Source organism: Strongylocentrotus purpuratus, unplaced genomic scaffold, assembly GCF_000002235.5.
Source record: "Strongylocentrotus purpuratus isolate Spur 01 unplaced genomic scaffold, Spur_5.0 spur5_scaffold_18, whole genome shotgun sequence".
Taxonomy (NCBI): domain Eukaryota; kingdom Metazoa; phylum Echinodermata; class Echinoidea; order Camarodonta; family Strongylocentrotidae; genus Strongylocentrotus; species Strongylocentrotus purpuratus.
Window position 1 is genome coordinate 9,677,796 of NW_022145603.1, and position 22,522 is coordinate 9,700,317.

At 37.0% G+C, this 22,522-nt stretch overlaps 1 protein-coding gene across 1 annotated transcript; it reads left to right on the forward strand.

The window, feature by feature from the left end:
- On the forward strand, positions 1–21,896 carry LOC579238 (A disintegrin and metalloproteinase with thrombospondin motifs 4). The gene is made up of 21 exons (XM_030989494.1): positions 1–179; positions 1,455–1,518; positions 1,882–2,043; positions 2,478–2,644; positions 3,763–3,946; positions 5,075–5,223; positions 6,241–6,324; positions 6,666–6,790; positions 7,460–7,621; positions 8,470–8,604; positions 9,835–9,985; positions 10,537–10,641; positions 11,768–11,919; positions 12,372–12,435; positions 14,492–14,603; positions 15,151–15,302; positions 16,340–16,463; positions 17,263–17,340; positions 18,407–18,561; positions 19,921–20,062; positions 21,748–21,896. The coding sequence occupies exons 1-21, from the start codon at positions 87–89 to the stop codon at positions 21,894–21,896; spliced, it is 2,709 nt and encodes a 902-aa protein (XP_030845354.1). The 5' UTR covers positions 1–86.
- Positions 21,897–22,522: the final 626 nt, after the last annotated feature.

The window sequence follows — 22,522 nt, forward strand, 5'->3', positions numbered from 1 at the left end:
GTGTGAACTTTTGTTACTGTAAACGTTTAAGTGTTTCATGTTTATTGCGGCTCGATTCCAAGATTTAGTGAACGGATTAGTACACCATGGAACTGGGGTTTATATATGACCATTTCTTCGTAGCACTTCATATAATGTGCTACTTGCTACCAGCCTCTTCGTACGCATCAAGTATAGAGGTAAGTTGATCTTTTTGGAAAATTGTACGCCTGTTTTATTTACCATGTACTGTATTATTTGGTTTGACGGTTATTTCCGAACGACTTCTTGAACTTTACAATAGGTCATTTTCGTAATGTAATCAAATTTATTCATATTACCTTTGTGAAACTCCTCGATACGAAATATTTCATTCACCTGTTTACGAATGAATGTACCTCGATCGTCAAAATGAGAATTGCATACATGAATTGTTGCTAGGTAGGACAAACGTTATGGCTTCCCCTTCTTTATCACACGCAATATATGCAATTTGCATTCTGACTAATGAAATACAATTCGTAACAGGTGAATGAAATAATTCGTATCGAGGCACTTGCGTATAAATTTGGTTACATTACATAAATGGTCTATTTGCCCATGGACCTATTACGGATGGACATTCAAAGTGATTCTTTCTTTGATCCATTGATAGTTACCGCCTTCTGATTATGTGCATCTTAATGAGAACATTCAGCTGTTTTAACAATAACGACTGCGTAAGCATTTTCGGTCATTGACAAAGGAGCAGTTTCCCTCTCTTGGGTTTTGTTTGGATGGTGTGCTCTGTAAGAGTGTGTCTTAAATAAAAACATCCCCAATGGGAAGCAGCAAAGTTGAAAAGCAGACGATTGTGGTGATATGAAATGTATTATTACTGATTTGCACACTTTCGCACACACCCATGATCTTATGAAACAATTAGAAGGCCATGATCTTTATAAGCCCTGTGCGTTGTAACTCTGGAATATTATGAGGAAATTGGGGGAAACGGGATTTTAAATCACAACCAATCCAAATATAACCTCTATCTGGTAATACCAACCAGTGGCGGATCCAGGGGGGGGGGGGGGGGGGCAGGGGGCACGTTTAAAAAAAAAATTATTATAAAAAAAAAAAAAAAAAAAATTGCCAATGGCTGACCTAAAAAGGTGACCTTACCCCCCCCCCCAACGGAGCAAAACGTCAAATTTAAAAATTTCGTGACCAAAAAAGAAAAGAAAAAAGTGTCCTCTTACGGAGCATGTGGACTATCATGTGCAGATTAGCAATTTACAACAAAGAAACGTATTATTAAGCGCTCTATAAATGTGACTTTCATCACTCGTATAATTCTTATTTTTATTATCATTCTTTTGAATATCAACACAATGACCCCATTCGTATCTCTTCTGGATGTGAAATACAGTGGTGTTTTCTATAATTATTACTTCAATCACGATAATTATGGAAGCTGATTTAATATTTACCAACAGGTACATCAGCATATGTCCCAAGACGAACTGGTGGATATTTTTGGAGTTAAATCGTATAGCGAAGGTATGTAATTCTTTTAAAAATATACGGTAGTTTTTTTACTATAAAAAAAATACAAGTTATAAACTGAAATAGTCAAAGTTTGTCCTTAATTGGTTTAACGTTTATCAAACAATGGTTTCTTGAATAAAGGGATGTGAGAGGGGTGGAACAAAATATGTTTTGCCAACCTTTGAAGAAAAAAGGCACACGTTTAATGATGCACGGTCCGCTTAGCATAGTGTCCGAAATATATAAATGAAATTATTAAAAAAAAAAAATATGATGCATCCCTTAAAACGTTAGAAACCTATTCAAAAATCAACATACGAAACGCTATACTATCATACCTCAACCTTAGTTGGTCTATATCCTTTCGATATGCAGTTCCCGAGTACGAGATCGTTCAGCCAATCAGAGTGCAGAGACATCGGCCAAGTCTGTCACGTGATCAAACTTCCGGCCAATCGCGTCACAGTGTTGGAGAACGTTCATACCTCATCCGAGCGGTCGGCAAAGAATATATGCTCGATTTGGAGCCGGATAATAGTGAGTAGTTGGCCGAGTGCATGAGCGCAAAGGGAAGAGGGATGGAAGAAATAATTTAAAGAGAAGCGGCGGGGGTGGGGGCGGGGGCGATGGGGAGTGGAGGGTCAATCTTCTATTTTTCGTAGAAACGAGGGGCACGGAGTCATTTGCCATCCCAAGTGCTCAACCCTCTAATCGACTCATATGCAGCTCCGAAACTGCATCATATAGTTGAATACATTTAATTTTAAGAAAAATTATAAAACTTGGGTATTTGTATACCTATCCAAACTGTCCTTCGATAATTATATTTCCTGTATGTTGTGAAATTCCCCATGTCTTAAACCGTGGTACGGTTAAAGTTCTGTTTCTTTTCTTTTCTCTCGTTGTTTTTTTGTATTTTCTTTACCTTCTCACTTTCTTACTCTATCCTTATTATTTTTTTTCTCTTATAGACGATGTCTTTCCTGATCATCTTGTCATTCACCACTGGCATAGCACCAACCTTACGTCACTCAGAGCTCAACGTTTACACCGTAACCATGGATACTATATTGGTCACGTGAGAGGCCGAGAGCTCGATTCTATGGTGTCTTTGAGCGAACAAGATGGAAGCCTATTGGTATGTATTGTTTTCTGAATATTTAAAGTATTGATTCATTTTAAACGAATCGTATATTGTTTTATGGCTTTACATTTTTCTAAACAATTACAAACACAAATTTCACAAAATTTCACTATAAGTAATGATAGTCTGGACAATTTACTTGTTTTTTTCAGTTTTTAAATCAAACTGGAATATGTGCAATCTTTGTGCAGATTATTAAAGGGAAAGTCCACCCCCAAAATAAGTTTGTTTCGACAGAGGCAGAATAATAAGAAAATCAGGTGAGTGAAAGTTTGAGCAAATTCTGAATGAAAATAAGAAAGTTATGAATTATTGAAGTTGTGATCAATCAAATACAAATTGGCAACTCTATGACGTATCATGCGAGCTCAACTTTCATTTGCTCAGTACTAAAAAAATCTAAAATTTTCATTTTCCCTCAAGAAAAATTTCAACCATACATGCACCCTAAATATAATAATTGCAAATATGTTTCTATACTCCCCCTGCAAGGAACAAATATATATTCCGTCATCAATAACAAAGAAAACATGATTTTATGGAAAATTATGCACAAAGCAAATGAAGGAGAGCTCGTATAATAAGTCACAGAGTTGCCAATTTGTATTTGATTGATCACGACTTCAATAATTCATAACTTTCTTATTTTCATTCAGAATTTGCTCAAACTTTCACTCACCTGATTTTCTTATTATTCTGCCTCTATCGAAACAAACTTATTTTTGGGGTGGACTTTCCCTTTAAGAAGAGTAGGTCTAGGCTTTTTGTTTGTATTAATGCCTTTTCCTAAAAAAAAATAGTAGGAATATGCACTGTAATAGGTTATTAATAACACAGGCGTAGGTTGGGTACATTTTTGCCAAGGGGGTGGAGCGGCTGACGCTTCTTGACTGGAAATCCCAGTTTCCCGTTTGTACATCTTGTCAGCGAGCCGGCAAAGATGCGGGCAAAATAGAGAAGTGTTATTTCATCATCGAAATGCACTAACCTATCTTTTCCGCTGCCAACACATGACGCTATACCGGGCATTTCCAAGCTGAGGCCCCAACCTCACTAACTCGTACACCTATGATTAATTATTATTTTAATTGGTATAATTCGCTTTGATGCAGAATGGTCTTGTAGCGAGTAAGGACTTGGACTTATTGATAAGACCAGTTCCTGAAAAATTTCGTCACCTCGTTGGGGATTTTCGCCCCGGTGAGCAGGAGGAGCAACAAGAGGTATGGTCGCCTCCCCATCTCGTATTCAAACGCCAGGAAAGAAAGACGTGTGAGACAGGACCTACGAATGAGGGTGCGTAATATTAACCACGCAAACTATCTTAAATCAGGGGGGGGGGGGGTGTTTCACACAGATCCCAAGTCAAACTTAACTCTAAATTGGATTTAAATATTATGGAGAGCCATTAGTAGCCTTAGAATAAAATATATTCAAAAGCAAAAATTCAAGTATTTTAAACTTTTCAGAAATTCCACATCAAGAACAAGAAATCTCCTTGATTATGGACAATATGAATGATTTGAATCAACATTTCATGCCTTTTAAAATAACCTTTTCTAAATATTTTACCTCCCCCCTCCCAATAAAAAAACATATATGTATAAAAACGTTACAAAAAACATACATAAAAAGCGTAAACATAAATTGATCAACTTATTCCTCACTGAATGTTTTCATTATGTTATTCCTGTAGTTTATTGAGATATATTAAGCATGTGTACAATTTGCTCGCTTTAATTTTTGCTTAAAAATCTAATGATTTAGACTTACATTCAATCACTGATATACATTCGCTATTATCTGGTCTAGGTGGGAGTGTTCAGTCCTCAGCGTGTGTCATTAAAGGGATAGTTGAGTTCTGTTTTCAGACCGCAAATGCCTTCAAAAGTGCATGGTTATTGCTCTTATTTTTATCTATGACATTTCTAGTGCCCTAAAATTGCTATGAAGGTAATTTTATACTCCAAAATGTGTGAAATTTAGCCAATACGATCGTACCAATTCAGCTCCACTTTCAAAAAAACAGGGTGACCGTTAATTAATTATTTAATTAAAAACAGCAAAACATGGGCCGGCTGGTTGTGCGTAATATAAGCAACACGAAAATGCCATTTAAAAAGCCAACATCGGCATTGGCTGAAATATGACGTGAAAAGGCGTTATTTCGTGTTTTCAACGTTTTTTTCCTTCAAACTTTTCAAAATATCTAATATTTGTGGCGGTATTATTATTAGAAATCGTTATATTTCAGCCGTCTCTGAACCGATTTTGATCAAACAAAGATGACTTTGTCATTTAAATATTATGTTCTTTCAAATTTGATACTCAGGTTTTTCATTATCTCACAAAAAAATTATTTTGTGTAGCGCCCTCTGCAACAGAACTCAACTATCCCTTTAATATTTTTGTATCTCTTTTCAGATCAAGAAGAAAGTCGACGATTGGACATGCGTTCGATACCACAAGAGCATGATCGGAAATACATCGAGGTGATGATCGTAAGCGATTCAACCATGTTTGAGTACCATGGCAACGAATTGGAGAATTATCTCAAGACCATCATGTCTATTGTAAGTTTACTTTTCTTTCTTTTCTTTTCTTTTCTTTTCTTTTCTTTTCTTTTCTTTTCTTTTCTTTTCTGTTGTAAATTTAAAGAACGATCCTAAAGACTTTCGAAAAAAGTCAACCTTAGGCAATTTTAATGGCCTTGTACATCACCAATTGAAATTTTCGAACATGACAATTACGTATTGCGTAATCTGAACATGATTCCTATTCAAGATAAACAGTAGGGCATCAAAACTGAAATTAAAGTTGATTCATCAAAGTTGATTCATCAAAGTTGATGCATCAAAGTTAACAAATGAAAAACAGAATGAACAGGGGGAGGGGGAGATAATACGACGACACGGCATATATTATAATCCCCGCCCGTCCGTCCATTTAAAATAAGACAAGTAACCCCCCCCCCTCCCCTCCATCCATAGCACGACCCTCACAATACCACTAGTTTCACCATTTGCAAAGCAAATATACCTGGGACCCGTTTCTCAAAGCCTTTTTTCAAGCTTCCAGCATACAACAATATACAGTCTGACAATATACAATAATAACAGATCAAAAATAAGTCAGCTTGAACAGGATAACCCACGAAAGCTCGAAATGACCAAAATCAGTGACAAATCTGCTGATAACCAATCAGAAGCAAGGACGTCACTACATTACAACAAAAAACTGGCATTTGTCACTAATGACAAGTTTTGTGAAATGGGGCCCTGGTTAAAATGTATTGAGTGCCCTATTTCATAATAGGGACTTTTAGATTCTGCACGACGAGAACGTGGACTGCCCTTTTAAGGCAATGTGACGTCCTTTTAAGACACTGGCAGTGACGTCACATTGCCTTAAAATGGCAGTCCACGTTCTCGTCGTGCATAATCTAAAAGTCCCTAATCTCCCCAACAGTTTCAAAGGGCTCTACTTTATAGATATCAATGATGGCAATCAGCATAATCAGGAAGTACACTTCATTTTTCAATCGAGAAATTTCGTACGTGATTTTGTCTTGATAACTGTTTCTTCTACAGGCGGCTAATACATTTCGGAGCCCTTCAATTATGGTTAATATTTCTCTGCATGTCGTTCGCTGCTTGGTGCTAGAGGCAGTAGAGGTAAGTAAATAATCTTCCCAGTTAAGTGGGGGCATGAGATGGGGGTACTGAAATCTACCCTATTTCATGATGTGTTTGGGGGCTCTGGGGGCTACATCCGACGCCTAGCGTCTTGGGCCAGCCGAATATTCTCACGTTAGATCTATTATATGCACACATTCAATTTGACTGAATTACGCGAAAGCGATATCGGCAGATATCAAACATGGGTTATCGATATTTGATGGGAGATGTTTTGCACGGTGGGACAAATAAATGCACGCCCACGTGATGTCAATGGACCAATCGGATTGCTTAGATTCTAGAATCCGTCTTATAACGTGTTTTATCCTCCTTCACAGGTCGATCCCATGATCGTACCGGACGCTCAAACATCATTGCGTTACTTCTGTGACTGGCAGAAACGAGTTTATCCTGAAAATGTAGGGGACCCTGAACACTTTGATGTAGCGACATTGATAACGAGGTAAGCAGTCTACATTTGAGGATTGATCATAATATTTTTTTGTTTAAAAAGATCGAGGAGTAATCGTCCGCATCCAATAACCCTGTTCTAGAAATAGCCAGAAAGGGTAATGTAAAACTGGAAGTATTACATCTGGGAAAGGGAGCACGGAGAGAGGGACAGAGTTAGAGAGAAAAGGAGAGAGAGAGAGAGAGAGAGAGAGAGAGAGAGTGAGATAGAGAGAGAGAGAGAGAGAGAGTGAGAGAGAGAGAGAGAGAAATAGAGATAGAGAGGTGAGGGAAAGTGAGAGGATTTAAACAGGAAGAAGGTAATTACAGACGCAGAGAAAGATGGGAGAGAAAGATGATGGGAGAGAGTGTTTATATAGCGAAAAGGAAATACATACAGGAGAATAAATATTTCTATTATGAGATAGAGAGAGAGAGAGAGAGAGAGAGGGTGGGAGCAAACAGAGGGTATAAAAATGAAGAAGGAAATGACGGCCGAAGAGAAAGATGGAAGAGAAAGATGAAAGATGATTCTATCATGAAAGAGAGAAGGGGGATAGTAAGGGGAAAAGGGGGAGGGGGCATAGAATGCAAAGATTATGAGCTGTAAAACAAAGTCCGATGTATACGTGTGAATGCTATTATCCTATACCTATACCTTATCTAATATATTTCTATTTAGGCACGACCTTTCGAGGAAAGACATCTTCACAGGGTCAACTGTACATGGCGTTCTTGGGCTTGCAAACATGGCGTCGGCTTGCGTCAGATCGAGACGGTGTTCAATCGTTGAAGATAACGGTCTAGCAACAGGTCTAACGGTGGCACATGAAATAGGACACGCGTAAGTATACAAGAAGCTTAGCAGTGCCCGTTATTCATTTACATAAAGTATGGTTATATAAGGGAGTTTACAGATAGCACATGGTACAAATGACCCCAAATATCCACAGATCTTTTACACATGGAGAAGTTCCACTTTGAGCATCTTAGAATAATAACTGCCAAAGTCCTAGACGTGCTTCATGAATACCTTTTGTTTGAGCTCTTGAAAAGAATACTTCCACCTGCGTATCATAGAATGTACCGTTGGTGCATAAATGAATAATTTTACATAACTTTCATGAGCGCATATCCGGTATTCATCTCTGTGGGTTTTACCATTTTGGTACAAATGACCTTTATCTGCTCATGTGCAGATTGTTTCTATGAACTGGCTTATTAAATAAGATTCTAGCAATGAGGTTGTTAAATTTAATGAACTTCCATTTTCTTATATAAAAAGGTTGTATAAAAACATAATTATTTGCACCAATTATTATCTAAGGCGAATATTGATTAAAAACATTCTTACCGGAAAAAATGAATTATTTTAAGCATTTAGTACAGGGCAAATGGGAGGGGAGCTCGCGAGATACATCACAAAGTGCCAGTTTATGTTTTTTATTGATCGCTCCTTAAAATAATCGTAAATTTCTGATTTATAATCGGTTTTGTTTAAACTTTAACTGACTTGTTTCTCTCATTTTTCTGCTGCTATCAAATCTATCTGAATACCAGGGGGGACTTTCTCTTTAAATATCGTGGCATAATTATTGTGTAATATCGTCAAAAATGTAAGCTGATTGTCTACAAATGTGAGGATGGTCATTTTTTTGCTCCTCATCTTCACTTCCTTTCCCTTCTTTTCAGGCTGGGTATTGGGCATGACGGCGCCGGAAACAGTTGCCCGACCTCAGGTCACATCATGGCCTCTGTGACGTCGTCGGGAGCCGGTGCCTACACCTGGTCGGAATGCAGTGTCAGATATCTGAATTCGTTTCTCAGGTAAGAGGATAATAATCCAAAAACCTACAATCATTTCCAGGGTTCAATGACGCAAAGACGTAACTCCATATTTTGCCAAATGAGTATTTAATATCAAAATGCTCAGAAAAGTGTGGGCTTTCCAGGAAACACACAGGCTTAACTCCACCCAACACTCCATTGAAGCCAATGGCTAATGAAACATAGACCTAACTCCTTAAGGCCCAAGTGCTCAGTGACACATAAACCACTTTTTCTCAAAATGGCCAAAATGGAGTTACGTCGTTGTGTCACTGACTCCTCGATTTAAAGACGCATAGTAGTGGGCTCTCATGGGGAATAGACCGATTTATTAACATATTCAAATGTTTGCTTGCTGTTCAAAGAAAGGCTGTTCTTGACCACCTGAAAGTTATCATATTTCATCAAATTTTACAAAATATTATTTACGGAAGAACGACCGTTGTAAGTGAATGGCTTGAAAAAAATATGCTTGAAATATGACAAATTATCAGGCAAAGACTTGCAAGATATTTTCTTAAAGGCCATCTGTACTAGTTTGGCTGAGAGGGATTAGACCCCGCCCCCCCCCCCCCCACTCAGAGGTAGGAATGACCGCATGCGTGTTGCCAAAATGTCCGTTAGGAGTACTTTTCGTGCGACAAAGTCCGGCCCGAGAACTGTAAGAAAAAAAGGGTGATTTTGAGTTTTCACCCGGAGATTTCTTTAAAAAGGGGTGATTTTTTTTTCTCTCATCTCTTTCGACTCCTGAGAAATTATTCCGAATTTAGGGGGGTACATTGAGCATTTTTCCTGATTTAGGGGGGTCTCCAAGGCAGGAAAAGCCCGCGAAAAGCCCGCGAAAGGGGGGTTCGAAAATGTTGGCAGTCCTCAGATAGGGGGTGCTTTCAAAAAGAGGGAACGAGCATATGCGTACCCTAAATAACACTGAGTGGGGGGGGGGGGGGGGATTAGACCACACTGACAGGTGACTATCTCTTCAACTCAGCTTTCAATTAACATAAGAAAAAGAGGATCATGGGGGACCAACATGCACCGATTGGGGAAGTTTTCTATATAGAGGGAGCAAGTAGCTACTAATAGTACAGTGGGGCTATTTAAAGGGCTATTTCAATACCCTGCCTGAAAAATAGAAGTGAATGAAAACCACAAATTGTTTGCCCAAATAGCGTAACCATAGATTGAAAATCTCTTAGTTAAAGTTAGATTGTCACAATTTTCTGGTTACAGGTCACCAATATCACACTGTCTTAATGACGAACCGGAAATGAACAAGAACCTTTCACTCTACCGAGGTTGGCGACCGGGTCAACTCTTTCACCGTAACGAGCAGTGTAAATTCCTCTATGCAGATAGCAGTGGGGCTTGTTCACATCGACAGGTAACACTCTATCCGTCTACCCAGTGTTTTATCGTCGCCAATTACTGTAAAAAAAACAGTGTGAATACTTACGTGAAAGAGTTCAGATTTCACTCTGCGATCATATGCCTATAACATCTAGCAGGACAACTATTCCCACACTGGCACACACGGACAACTATCTCAAGGCATCAACATTTAGGATCCCCTGACTACTTCCCAAGGACAACTCCCCCTGGACAATCACCAAGACACCCTAGTACAATTGACCTTGGGCAACTACTCATTAAACGTGCAATATTTTTGTTGTCTCGTAGTAGTGGTTCGGGTGATATGAAAGCGAGAAAAAAATAATATCAAGCAAGAGAGGAACAAAATAATAAAGGGTCATCATATTTTTAAAGTGATTTCTTACTACACAAGCAACAGATTTAGGGGCCACTATTTTTGTAATCGTAATTTTTACCCCCCATAAATACAAAATGGGTTTGGCCAGAGGCACGTGCCCTTGCCCCCGTTTCCACCACTTACTTCTTTATTATTATTTAACAAAAATCTTGATCCCTTTAAAGACGGACTGTGCGAAGCTATGGTGCATGAGAACGAAAGATGGTAAGAAAATCTGCAGCACCAACCGCTCACCACCGGCAGACGGCACTGAATGCGGTGACGGAAAGGTGAGAGTACCCCTTCTCCTCATCATCATCATTGTTCTCATCCTCGTCCTTCTTCTTCTTCTTCTTCTTCTTCTTCTTCTTCTTCTTCTTCTACTCCTCCTCCTCCTTCTTCTTCCTCTTTATCTTCTTCTCCTTCTTTTTCTTCTCCTTCTCTTCTTCTTCTTCTTCTTCTTCTTCTTCTTCTTCTTCTCCTCTTTATCTTCTTCTCCTTCTTTTTCTTCTTCTTCTTCTTCTTCTTCTTCTTCTTCTTCTTCTTCTTCTCTTCTACTCCTCCTCCTCCTTCTTCTTCCTCTTTATCTTCTTCTCCTTCTTTTTCTTCTCCTTCTTCTTCTTCTTCTTCTTCTTCTTCTTCTTCTTCCTCTTTATCTTCTTCTTCTTCTTCTTCTTCTTCTTCTTCTTTATCTTCTTCTTCTTCTTTATCTTCTTCTTCTTCTTCTTCTTCTTCTTCCTCTTTATCTTCTTCTTCTTCTTCCTCTTTATCTTCTTCTTCTTCCTCCTCCTTCTCCTTCCTCTTTATCTTCTTCTCCTTCTTTTTCTTCTTCTTCTTCTTCCTCTTTATCTTCTTCTTCTACTCCTCCTCCTCCTTCTTCTTCCTCTTTATCTTCTTCTCCTTCTTTTTCTTCTCTTCTTCTTCTACTCCTCCTCTTCCTTCTTCTTCTTCTTTTTCTTGTTCTTCTTCTCCTTCTCCCTTTTCACTTTCGTTCTCTTTACTTTTTTATAATCATTTATTTATTAAACCTATTGTTATTTAATTATTGATTCATTATTATCATTACTATCCTCCTCTTGCACTTTTTTGTTTATAGTATTCATCAGTGTTTTTTTTTTCGTATACTTATTCTTTTCATATTCTTGAAATGATTTACTTAAATAATTTGAATATTGATGCTCTAAGATGTCTAACGCAACAGGCAAAAAAATTCAGTTGATGTATATGCACTGTATACTGCATGATGTTCTACTTTTGATAAATACTAACAATATTGTTCACCGTTAACTTAATTGTAGGCCTAAACATAAAATTTAAAAAAGCAAAACAAATACAAAACAAATAAACAATTAAAAAAAAATTTGTCGGACAACACCAAACGTGTTTCAATGTTCACAATTGTTATCTCTCTTTCAGTGGTGTATTAGTGGACAGTGCGTTTCTTACGGAGACGAAGGCCCCGAACCTATTCATGGCCAATGGTCCGAATGGGAGCCGATGTTTTCCGATTGTTCCCGAACTTGCGGCGGAGGGATCCGAAGGAAACGTCGGCATTGCAATAGTCCAACGTAAGACGAAGATGTATTACTGTAATTCTCTGTGTATACAAATCACTGTATTTTATCAATTTCCTGTAAACATTACTCTGAAGATGAAGCGACCGTTAAAGGTACTTAGTATGTTAAGAGAACTAATATTTCCTTTGAATTTTACTTTTAAATGAACATAGACTTCGTAAGTACATGAATTAGGAAAAGGTAGCAAAAATGTAAGCAAAAATGAATCCAAAGCAGAATGAGAATTATTTAAATTGTAGAAAACCAAACTATAAACGTCATTCACGTCAAGACAAAAAGTAAACATGCAAATCTTGTAGACAAATATTTAGAGATGAAGACAGCTTCAATTCTCGAATTAATTAAGTTAATATTACAATGATTTAACTTGCAACAATTTATACACTATTTAATGATTGTTTACTATTTTATTCAACTTATTTTTCTCTTTTAAAATCACTTAGACCGTCTTTTGGCGGGTACCACTGCCAAGGAGAAGATACTGAAATAGAAACGTGCAACGTGTTTGTAAGTTTGCTAATTTTATATTCAATATCTTCTACATGTTTGGATTTGAAATCTTTTTAAAGGTGTAATTATTACAGTTATTTATATTATGATATTATTTTATACGTATTTTGACTTTTGTATTTTGACTTTTGTATATAACTTTGTACTACGTTGAACAATGCAGAAATATAATAAAAATCAAACAAAGAAATACCGACAATACTCTCTGACTATCATCATTGTACACTTCTTGTCCAAGAAAGTAATTACTATTTGCTAGGAATATATTAATGAACAATCTCAACTTATTTCAAGATAATCAATTTAACGCCAGTTTTAACAGCCTTGCGCATTACCTATAAGCGAGTTCGTAATTACGATTTGCGCATGTGCAGATTAAGGTCATTCGTTCCGCAGGGGCGGCGATTTCTGTTAATGACCGGGGGGACGAAATGCGATTTTTTTTTTACAAGGATGTTATGCGAGGGAGCGTAGCGACCGAGCGAGATTTTTTTTGCAATTTTATTAGTCTAAACGCTGCACTCTTGGGCCTTCCGGAGCCTAAAAGTGTGTTGCAGTCATTATTCAGCATATGCTATACAATTTGTTTTGCACTTTTTCAAATTTCCAGGGGGGGGGGGATGATTCCCCTAAAAAAATTGAGGGGGGGGGGGGGGGGGGGGACGTGTACCCCCGTCCCCCCGGGATCGCCGCCCTGTGTATTAGTATTCATTTATGTACCGACAGTACATTTATCTGATACACAGATGGAAGTATTCTTCTCAAGAAGGCAAACAAAAGGTATTCATGAAGCACCTCCATCACTTCGACAGTGATTATTCTAAAATGCACAAGTGGGACGTATCCATAGTGTAAAAGATCTGTGGATGTTTGGGGGTCATGCGTTCCAGAGCTATTTACGAACAGGCTTATTGATGTACGGATATAACTCCATAACATATTAACAACATAACATATAACTTTACCTTGAATACTGCAGGCACGATATATACACGTAGGGTATTAAAACTCTGACGACTCAATTAGGGGAAGGAAACACGATACAATACTGTTACGGAATATGATCAAAAGTACCAACATTGAATGATGGTCTATAATGTCATATACCAACATTGAATGATGGTCTATAATGTCATATACCAACATTGAATGATGGTCTATAATGTCATATACCAACATTGAATGATGGTCAATAATGTCATATACCAACATCGAATGATGGTCTATAATGTCATATATCAACATTGAATGATGGTCTATAATGTCATATACCAACATGATGGTCTATAATGTCATATATCAACATTGAATGATGGTCTATAATGTCATATACCAACATTGAATGATGGTCTATAATGTCATATACCAACATTGAATGATGGTCTATAATGTCATATATCAACATTGAATGATGGTCTATAATGTCATATATCAACATTGAATGATGGTCTATAATGTCATATACCAACATTGAATGATGGTCTATAATGTCATATACCAACATTGAATGATGGTCTATAATGTCATATACCAACATTGAATGATAGTCTATAATGTCATATGCCAACATTGAATGATGGTCTATAATGTCATATACCAACATTGAATGATGGTCTATAATGTCATATATCAACATTGAATGATGGTCTATAATGTCATATACCAACATTGAATGATGGTCTATAATGTCATATACCAACATTACATGATGGTCTATAATGTCATATACCAACATTGAATGATGGTCTATAATGTCATATACCAACATTGAATGATGGTCTATAATGTCATATATCAACATTGAATGATGGTCTATAATGTCATATACCAACATTGAATGATGGTCTATAATGTCATATATCAACATTGAATGATGGTCTATAATGTCATATACCAACACTGAATGATGGTCTATAATGTCATATACCAACATTACATGATGGTCTATAATGTCATATACCAACATTGAATGATGGTCTATAATGTCCTATACCAACATTGAATGATGAAACGGAGATTGAATGATTTATTTGTTTTTCTTCATCATTTTTAGAACTGTCCCGGTTCCACCCAGTACCAGTTTGCAGAAGAACAGTGTGGATCCCGAGATGATATTCCTTACAAAGATCAGCTCACAACGTGGTTGCCTTATACAGATAGAAGCCGTGAGTTGTTGTTGTTGATTTTCCTTTTATTTTGGCAAAATTATCAAAATATGTTCATTCATTTATTTCATTTTATTAGCAGCATGAAAATAAAACAGAAGAATTGTTAAATGACAAGATATATCCAATGACGAGGGGTATAAACTCATTCAAGATAACCTTTAAGCATGACCTGTTACAGCCTTAAATCGCATGAATTAATTTTGTTTTTTGCTTGTTATAGAATTTTTTGCTTTTGAAAATGGTCGAGCAAAACCCCTCTGTTCTTCAAACAGCAAAGTATACGCCGCTTTACCAAGTCAATAGTTTATGATGTGTTTTTTAAATACTATTTTGTATCCTAAAACGCATTTATTACTTGTCGCCATATAAGATTGTTTAGTTACAAATATATTTTATTTTCTAAGTTGTTTTGCAAATGCCATTTGATATTCATTTTATGTAAGAAATTTTTAATCTTTTGATTGAGTTATGAAAACACTATTATTTGAATTGATTTGAATTGAATTGAATTGATTCGATTTGATTACATTTCTTTGAAATACAGAAACGTCTGGTGATGATTTCTGCCAGCATAACTGTGTGTCGTATGGGCTCAGTAAAGTGGTCAAGTTTGGTCAGTTTACAGACGGCACTCGATGCGATGTTCTCAATCCATTAGAAGACAAAACGGCCATATGCGTTGAAGGCGAGTGTAAGGTAGGGACGTAACATCTAATTATTTAAAAAAAAATAATCTGGATTTATTGCTTTCAACCAAGGTCACCTCATCTTTCTATTGTAACGCAATATTCTGTCAACTTGTTATATTCAGGTCATATTTAAAATTTGTGTTATGAAAGAAAGATAAATAAAACTTGAACTTGAACTTGAACTTGATATAGCGCTTAAAACGAATTACCGTCTTTATTGAGGCGCTTTACGGATATCATTAACCCGGTCATCGGTTTTATTCACGCACAATGTGCACCCTATCCTCTCTCTGATGAGTGTTCCTACCATACAGTCACCGTGAGGGCAAATTACTAACACAAATGCTATGTCATCCTAAACCAGGCCTTGTCAGAGGACATTAGTTTAGTGTTCGGGGATCGAACCCATGACCTTTGAACCCACGACCTTTGAATTTCAACATTATTCTGGCTTTATTCCTAGGAAGATAGAGGATTAGGTTTAGGATGGTTAGGGTCGCAATTTGGGTTAAGGATTGAGTTTAGGGTTAAGGGTTAGCTTTTAAGTAGGTTCACTTTTAATTTCCGTATTACATGATTAAAAAACATTCTTTCATGTTATTGATTAATGAGTCCGGATTGCTTATTTCCATATTACATAACGAAATGTTGGTGTTTTATAAAATATGTTATGCATTGTTAATTATACATGGAATATTGATAAAAGCAACCAAACAATAATTATATATTTATTGGATGCAGTGTGATGCAAGAATATATTGTCATAGCGAGAGCAATATTCATATAGTATCACACGAAAACAAAGCCATACAATATTATTATTGTTATCTATATCAGGCTGACTAGCGAAATAACATAATTTGACTTGATAATCAAGCAATATTGTATCGACATTTGAAGTTCCCGGATGACAGCAGAAAAAAATTGATCTGTCATCCGGGTACTGCGCTAAAAATATTACATACACTGATTTATTGTACCAATTGGAAGCCTTATATAGATAATAATGATTATATAATAATGATAATAATTGTCTCATTGCAGCATTTCGGATGTGATCTCGAGGAAGATTCTGATCGACGTTTTGATTCTTGTGGAGTTTGTGACGGAGATAACTCAACATGCGAGATACAGACTGGTGGTGTCAGTCACCCTCCCGCGTTTTATGGTAAGCATTAGACGGATCTGTTTAATTAGGCATATAATTAATTAGTGTTCTGTCATTTGGGTATGGGTTAACTTTTACATCTGTACCTTTGTTTTTAATGCCGATGCTTTTCATGCGATCCCTTTTCTTTTTTTTTTCCTTCTATTTTTTTGTTTCACAGGTGCGCCTTAAACATTTGATATCAAGTAGATTCGTTGCCTTACAAATTTCACATATTATTATGATTATCATTATTATGACCATCATCATCATCATCATCATCATCATTACCATCATCATCATCATCATCATCATCATCACCATCTTCATCATTATTATTATTATCATTTTCATTTTCATTCACTAATTGCTTGTAGGCCATGATGTCTATAGGGTCCGAATCAACCGCCCCCTTCCCCTCACTTAGATTTCATCTTTTGTAAAAGGGAGAATAAAGGCAAAACATTATCAAGGCAGATTTATTTTTATCTTTACCCGTCCCTCCTGAGCAAGTCCGACAAGGGTCGATGACAGTGATGTAGTCGAGGGCGGCAGCTCCGAGTCACGAGGCCGCTCAAAAATGTTTCCTTTTTTAGGTTTCGTAAGCTCGTAATTTCCAAAGCTCTTTGGAAGCGCATGTAGACTTTATGTGATAAAAAAATATGCGCTGTACAAGAACCGAATATTATTCTTATTACTTTACTGATATTTTGGCAATATTGGAAAGTCGGATGTTTAGGTCATCGTCCGTGCGGGGTTGATTGTTGTACGGCATCTATTGTACATGTTACACGATCTTTGTATGTGTTTTTTATTTCAGATTATACTAATCTTTTGGAGATCCCGATAGGTTCCACTTATATCAACATCACACAACCGTGCGGAGATTGTCATTTCGGTAAGATGATTAAGTCACACGCCAGAAAACAAAGGTTAAAGATATCATGGAGAAAGTCAGAGAATCAAAGTGGAGATGGGCTGGGCCTGGGCATGTAGCAAGACTTCAGGACAATAGATGGACAAATCGTTTAACAGCATGGCAGCCAAGGAGGGGAAAGAGAAGAAGAGGAAGACAGAAGAGAAGATGGAGGGATGACCTAACATCATACATGAGAACGGCCGCTTGGACTAGGACAGCTAGAAACGGAATAGAGTGGAAATGTTATGAGGAGGGCTTTGTCCAACGTCTGGATGAACTATAGCCTGATAGATAGAAAGATAGATTAAATCGATCTAATAAGTTGACATTTCCACCTGCCCATCTTAAAAGTGACATTCATCATGTCTCTCAAAGAGTCTGAATGCTTTGCAAGTTCATAATCAATTTTTGGTATGATGATGATGATGATGATGATTTGCTCTTGTAAGTAAGTAACTAGGAGACGGACGGCTTTAAGTCCTCTCAGAGGGACTTGATAATGAGGATTAATCCCATACCAAAGGGCACTAGCTTATTGGCTTGGTGTCGAACCCGGGAGCTCCCGGTTTCGAGGCCACGAGTGCTCTACCACTGAGCTATCTTAATCAAAATGGTGGGATGTGAAATATAACACAATGAAATAAAACTATTGAACAATTAATAACATTTCCTAAACTTTTATTTCCTTCTTTATTATTATTATTATTACCGGGGTTGTAGAGAAACATATTTACAATAATGATATTAAGGGTGCACGTATAATTGGACATTTTCTTGAGGGAAAATAAACTTTCTAATTTTGTTTGTACAGAGAAAATGGGAGTAACAGAGTTGCCAATGTGTGTTTGACTGATCGACTGATCAACTTTTAAAAGATATCATAACTATCTTATCTTAATCTTAACTTATTTTTCACTGACCTGTTCCTCTCATTTTGTGCTTCTAATAAAACCAACAGATTATCATGGTGGACTTCCCCTTTAAAGAGAAGAGTAGACTTTAAAATAAGAAAATTAAGAGTTTGTATATTCTTTCTTATATACAGCATTGATCATAGAAGACCAATACGTCATCGGTGGCGCAGGAGAAAGGGGGAAGTCCCGTGCGTACTCGATGGGGGATGACGTCATATCTTACGTAGGTGGAGATGGGGAAAGTATCCAAATCAGGGGACCGACCAGCTCAAAAATAACTATACAGGTGTGTAACTATGTTAAAGTGACTCGGTAACCTTGTTGAAGGTTGATGAAAAACTGTAACTTTTGTATAAATGTTACTTATTATATACCTTCTATTGTACTTACCGTCTAACAGGCAAAAAATCCTGAGAAAATTCTCAAACTTCAAACATATTTACGGTTTTCTATGAAGGCGTCACTGTGCAACATCCTCTAACACTGATTAACAGTTAATTCTCCCAACCATTTTTCCTTTAAAATAAGACATTAGACAGGCTTTTAAAAATCTTTCAAAACTTAAATGTCTTGAATGGTATATAGAGCAAATTCATGGCTTTGTGACAATTTACATTCACCTAAAATGTAATTAAATTGTAGTTGGGAGAATTAAGGAATCGATCAGATCAGTTTATCTAAATTTGTATCATTAATAATGGTCCGTTTTCACTCAAACTGTCAGATAATCTTTAATTGTACATCTAGCATTATGAAGTCACTACCTTAGCATAATTTTTCTCTTATCTGAACAATGTTACTAAGTCACTTTAATGTTCACTTAGTTGAGCTCTCATAAATATCAGAGCAAAAATAGTTTGCGAGTATTTGCATATATTAAATATTAGAATGGAAGAATATTATAGATGGATGTCCCCTAAAAGGATTACTCTTCAAATGCCCTCATTTGTGAAAATATGACCATTTAAACATTTCACTCACAACGATTACTCCCGGATCAAGATAATAATAATAGGGTTAATAGAAATAGGATTGCAAATGGACTTGAATGCTGCTGCTGCTGATGATGGTGGTGGTGATGACGATGATGATGATGATGATGATGATACTGATGATGATACTGATGATGATGATGATGATGATGATGATGACGATGATGATACTGATGATGATACTGATGATGATGATGATGACGATGATGATGATGATGATAATGATGATGATACTGATGATGATAATGATGATGATGATGATGATGATGATGATGATGACGATGATGATGATAATGATGATACTGATGATGATGATGATGATGATGATGATGGTGATGATGATGATGATGATGGTGGTGGTGGTGACGATGATGATGATGATGATGATGATGATGATGAACATGATGCTGATGAAAATGATGAATGAAGATGATGATGATGATGATGATGATGATGATGGTTATTGGTAGAGTACTAGGTCCAGGTTTGGAGTTAAGCCTCGGTTGGCGTCGGAAATTTACGGAGAAGTAAAAACTATCGCCCGAGCATATTATGCTTACAACCTACAACTTCAATCAATTTATTCAATTGTAGCAGCCAGAAACTAGATATTGTTTTCCATAATCTCGTGTTCTCTTCACTTAACTGTACAGGTTTACGCGTCTACATACCATGTTTTAGATGATGCCAAGAAGAGCTCAGAAGCGCGCTGGGTTTTCTTCAAACCGATTCAAGATAGACCTGCATACCGATGGAGCATCATTGATACACCTTGCAGCAAAACGTGTGGTTACGGTCAGAAATTATTTGTTATTATTGATAGAAAATAGCGATGATGATGAGGATGGTGATGATGATGATGATGATGATGGCGATGATGGTGATGATTATGGTGGTGATGATGGTGGTGATGGTGGTGGTTATGATGATCATGATGATGATGATGGTTATGATGATGATTATGATGATGATGATGATGGTTATGATGATGATGATATTGATGATGATGGTGGTGGTTATGATGATCATGATGATGATGATGATGGTTATGATGATGATTATGATGATGATGATGATGGTGGTGGTGATGATGGTGGTGATGATGATGGTGGTGGTGATGTTGATGATGATGGTGGTGGTTATGATGATGATGATGATGATGATGGTTATGATGATGATTATGATGATGATGATGTTGATGGCGGTGATGATGTTGATGATGATGGTAGTGGTTATGATGATCATGATAATGATGGTTATGATGATGATTATGATGATGGTGATGATGATGATGGTGGTGATGATGGTTATGATGGTGATTATGATGATGATGATGATGATGATGGTGGTTGTGATGATGATGGTGGTGATGATGGTGGTGACGGTGGTGGTTATGATGATCATGATGGTGGTGATAATGTTGATGATAATGGTGGTGGTGATGATGATTATGATGATGATGATGGTGGTGGTGCTGGGGGGGGGGGGAGATGTGGAGGAAACTTTTCAAAAAGAAAATAGCCCGGATCGTTTCCAGCAAGCCAGGACAAAAGTTTCAGATATATCGACAGTGACCATGGACAGGACCAAATAATTAAGTAAGATGGTAATCAATGACTTACTGACAAGACTCTAAGGCCCGAATTCACAAAGCAAGGTTTGAGCTCAAACCTCCTTTTGTTTCGCCAAACCTCCTTTTGTACTTTACAAACCAGGGGGGTGTTTCACAAAGATCCTAAGTAGAACTTAACTCTAAGTTGGACTTAAAAATTATGGACAGCCATTGGAGTCTTTAAATGAAATATATTCAAAAGCAGAAATTCAAGTATTTTAGACTTTTTATTAATTCCACATCCAGAACATGAAATCTCCTTGATGATAGAAAATATGAATGATTTCAATAAACAATGAATGCCTTTCAAAATAACTTTTACAAAATATTTTCAAAGATGCTAATGGCTTTCCATATTTTTTAAGTCCAACTTAGAGATAAGTTCAACTTAGGATCTTTGTGAAACACCCCCCAGGTCTGTAAAAAACGCGTAAAACGCGTCATATGACGTACGAAAACCAAGGTTTGAGCTCAAACCTCCTTTGTGAATTCGGGCATAAAGGTTTGCCAATATATCATTTTGAATAGGGTGTCTTATCTACATTTGGCTCTCTCCGACCAGGTGTTAAATGGGTACCCTGTATTATGCGGACTTTGATGTGGTTGAATTTGCATGTGTGCGCTTGTAAAACAGCGCCTTGCTAAAGTAGTCCCCAGGGAGCGGAGCATGTGCACTATCATAATCATATGCGGATTAGCAATTGAATCTAATGACCGGGGTAGTACCAATTAAAATGTAAAGCGCTTAGGAACATAATATTAAGGGATATACAAATGTGACTATTATTATCATTATAATTGCCGAACACCTTTATTGTGCTATAACATTCTGGTAACATGCTTATATCATATTTGCTCTATACTACAGGACTGCAAATGCAAGAAGTTATCTGTACCGAGCTTGGGCTTGTTGGAACTCTGGATGGTAGATCTGTTGAGCCTTTTCATTGCTTGCATCTCAAGAAGCCTGAACCAGTTACAAAACCGTGCAACGAGTTTAACTGCCCCCACAAGTAAAGTGTTATTTGTTCTTAACCAGTTGACTTCTAATTTCTCTCATTCACATAGGGTTAATACATGGATCACCCGATACCAGTAAGCAGAGGGTTGATGCTATATTTATTTGGAATTATTGGAAACCATCTTATCAAGGGAGGGGAGGATGTGACAAGTTGTATCCATTTATTTTCTCGTTCCCTCTCCCTATGACTTTTTCCTCCATCCCTCCCATTTTCCATAGCAACATGATCTCAAAGAATTTCGTAAACCTCAAATGAAACCTAATAGTAGCCTGTCAGTCACCTTTAGAAATGTGCTAGCATTTACAATAACGTATAGGAAATAAGGGCCATGTGGTTTCATAAACCTTGTTATCAATAACAAATAAATCGTGCTATTTGATTGGCTGAGGCAAATTTATCATAGAAATTTAGCATCTGTAATTGATATCCAGTTTTAAAAAACAGGGCCGTGATCATGATTTATATAGGATTTACAACAGGGTATTCAAATAGAACTTAATTGATTTCGCGAAAGTCTTTGCGATGTTATTTTTCTCAGTATTTGATTGTTCGATTGTTTAGGGGAGGCCTCGGGGGCGTTTCACAAAACTTATCATCAGTGACAAATGACATTTTTTGTTA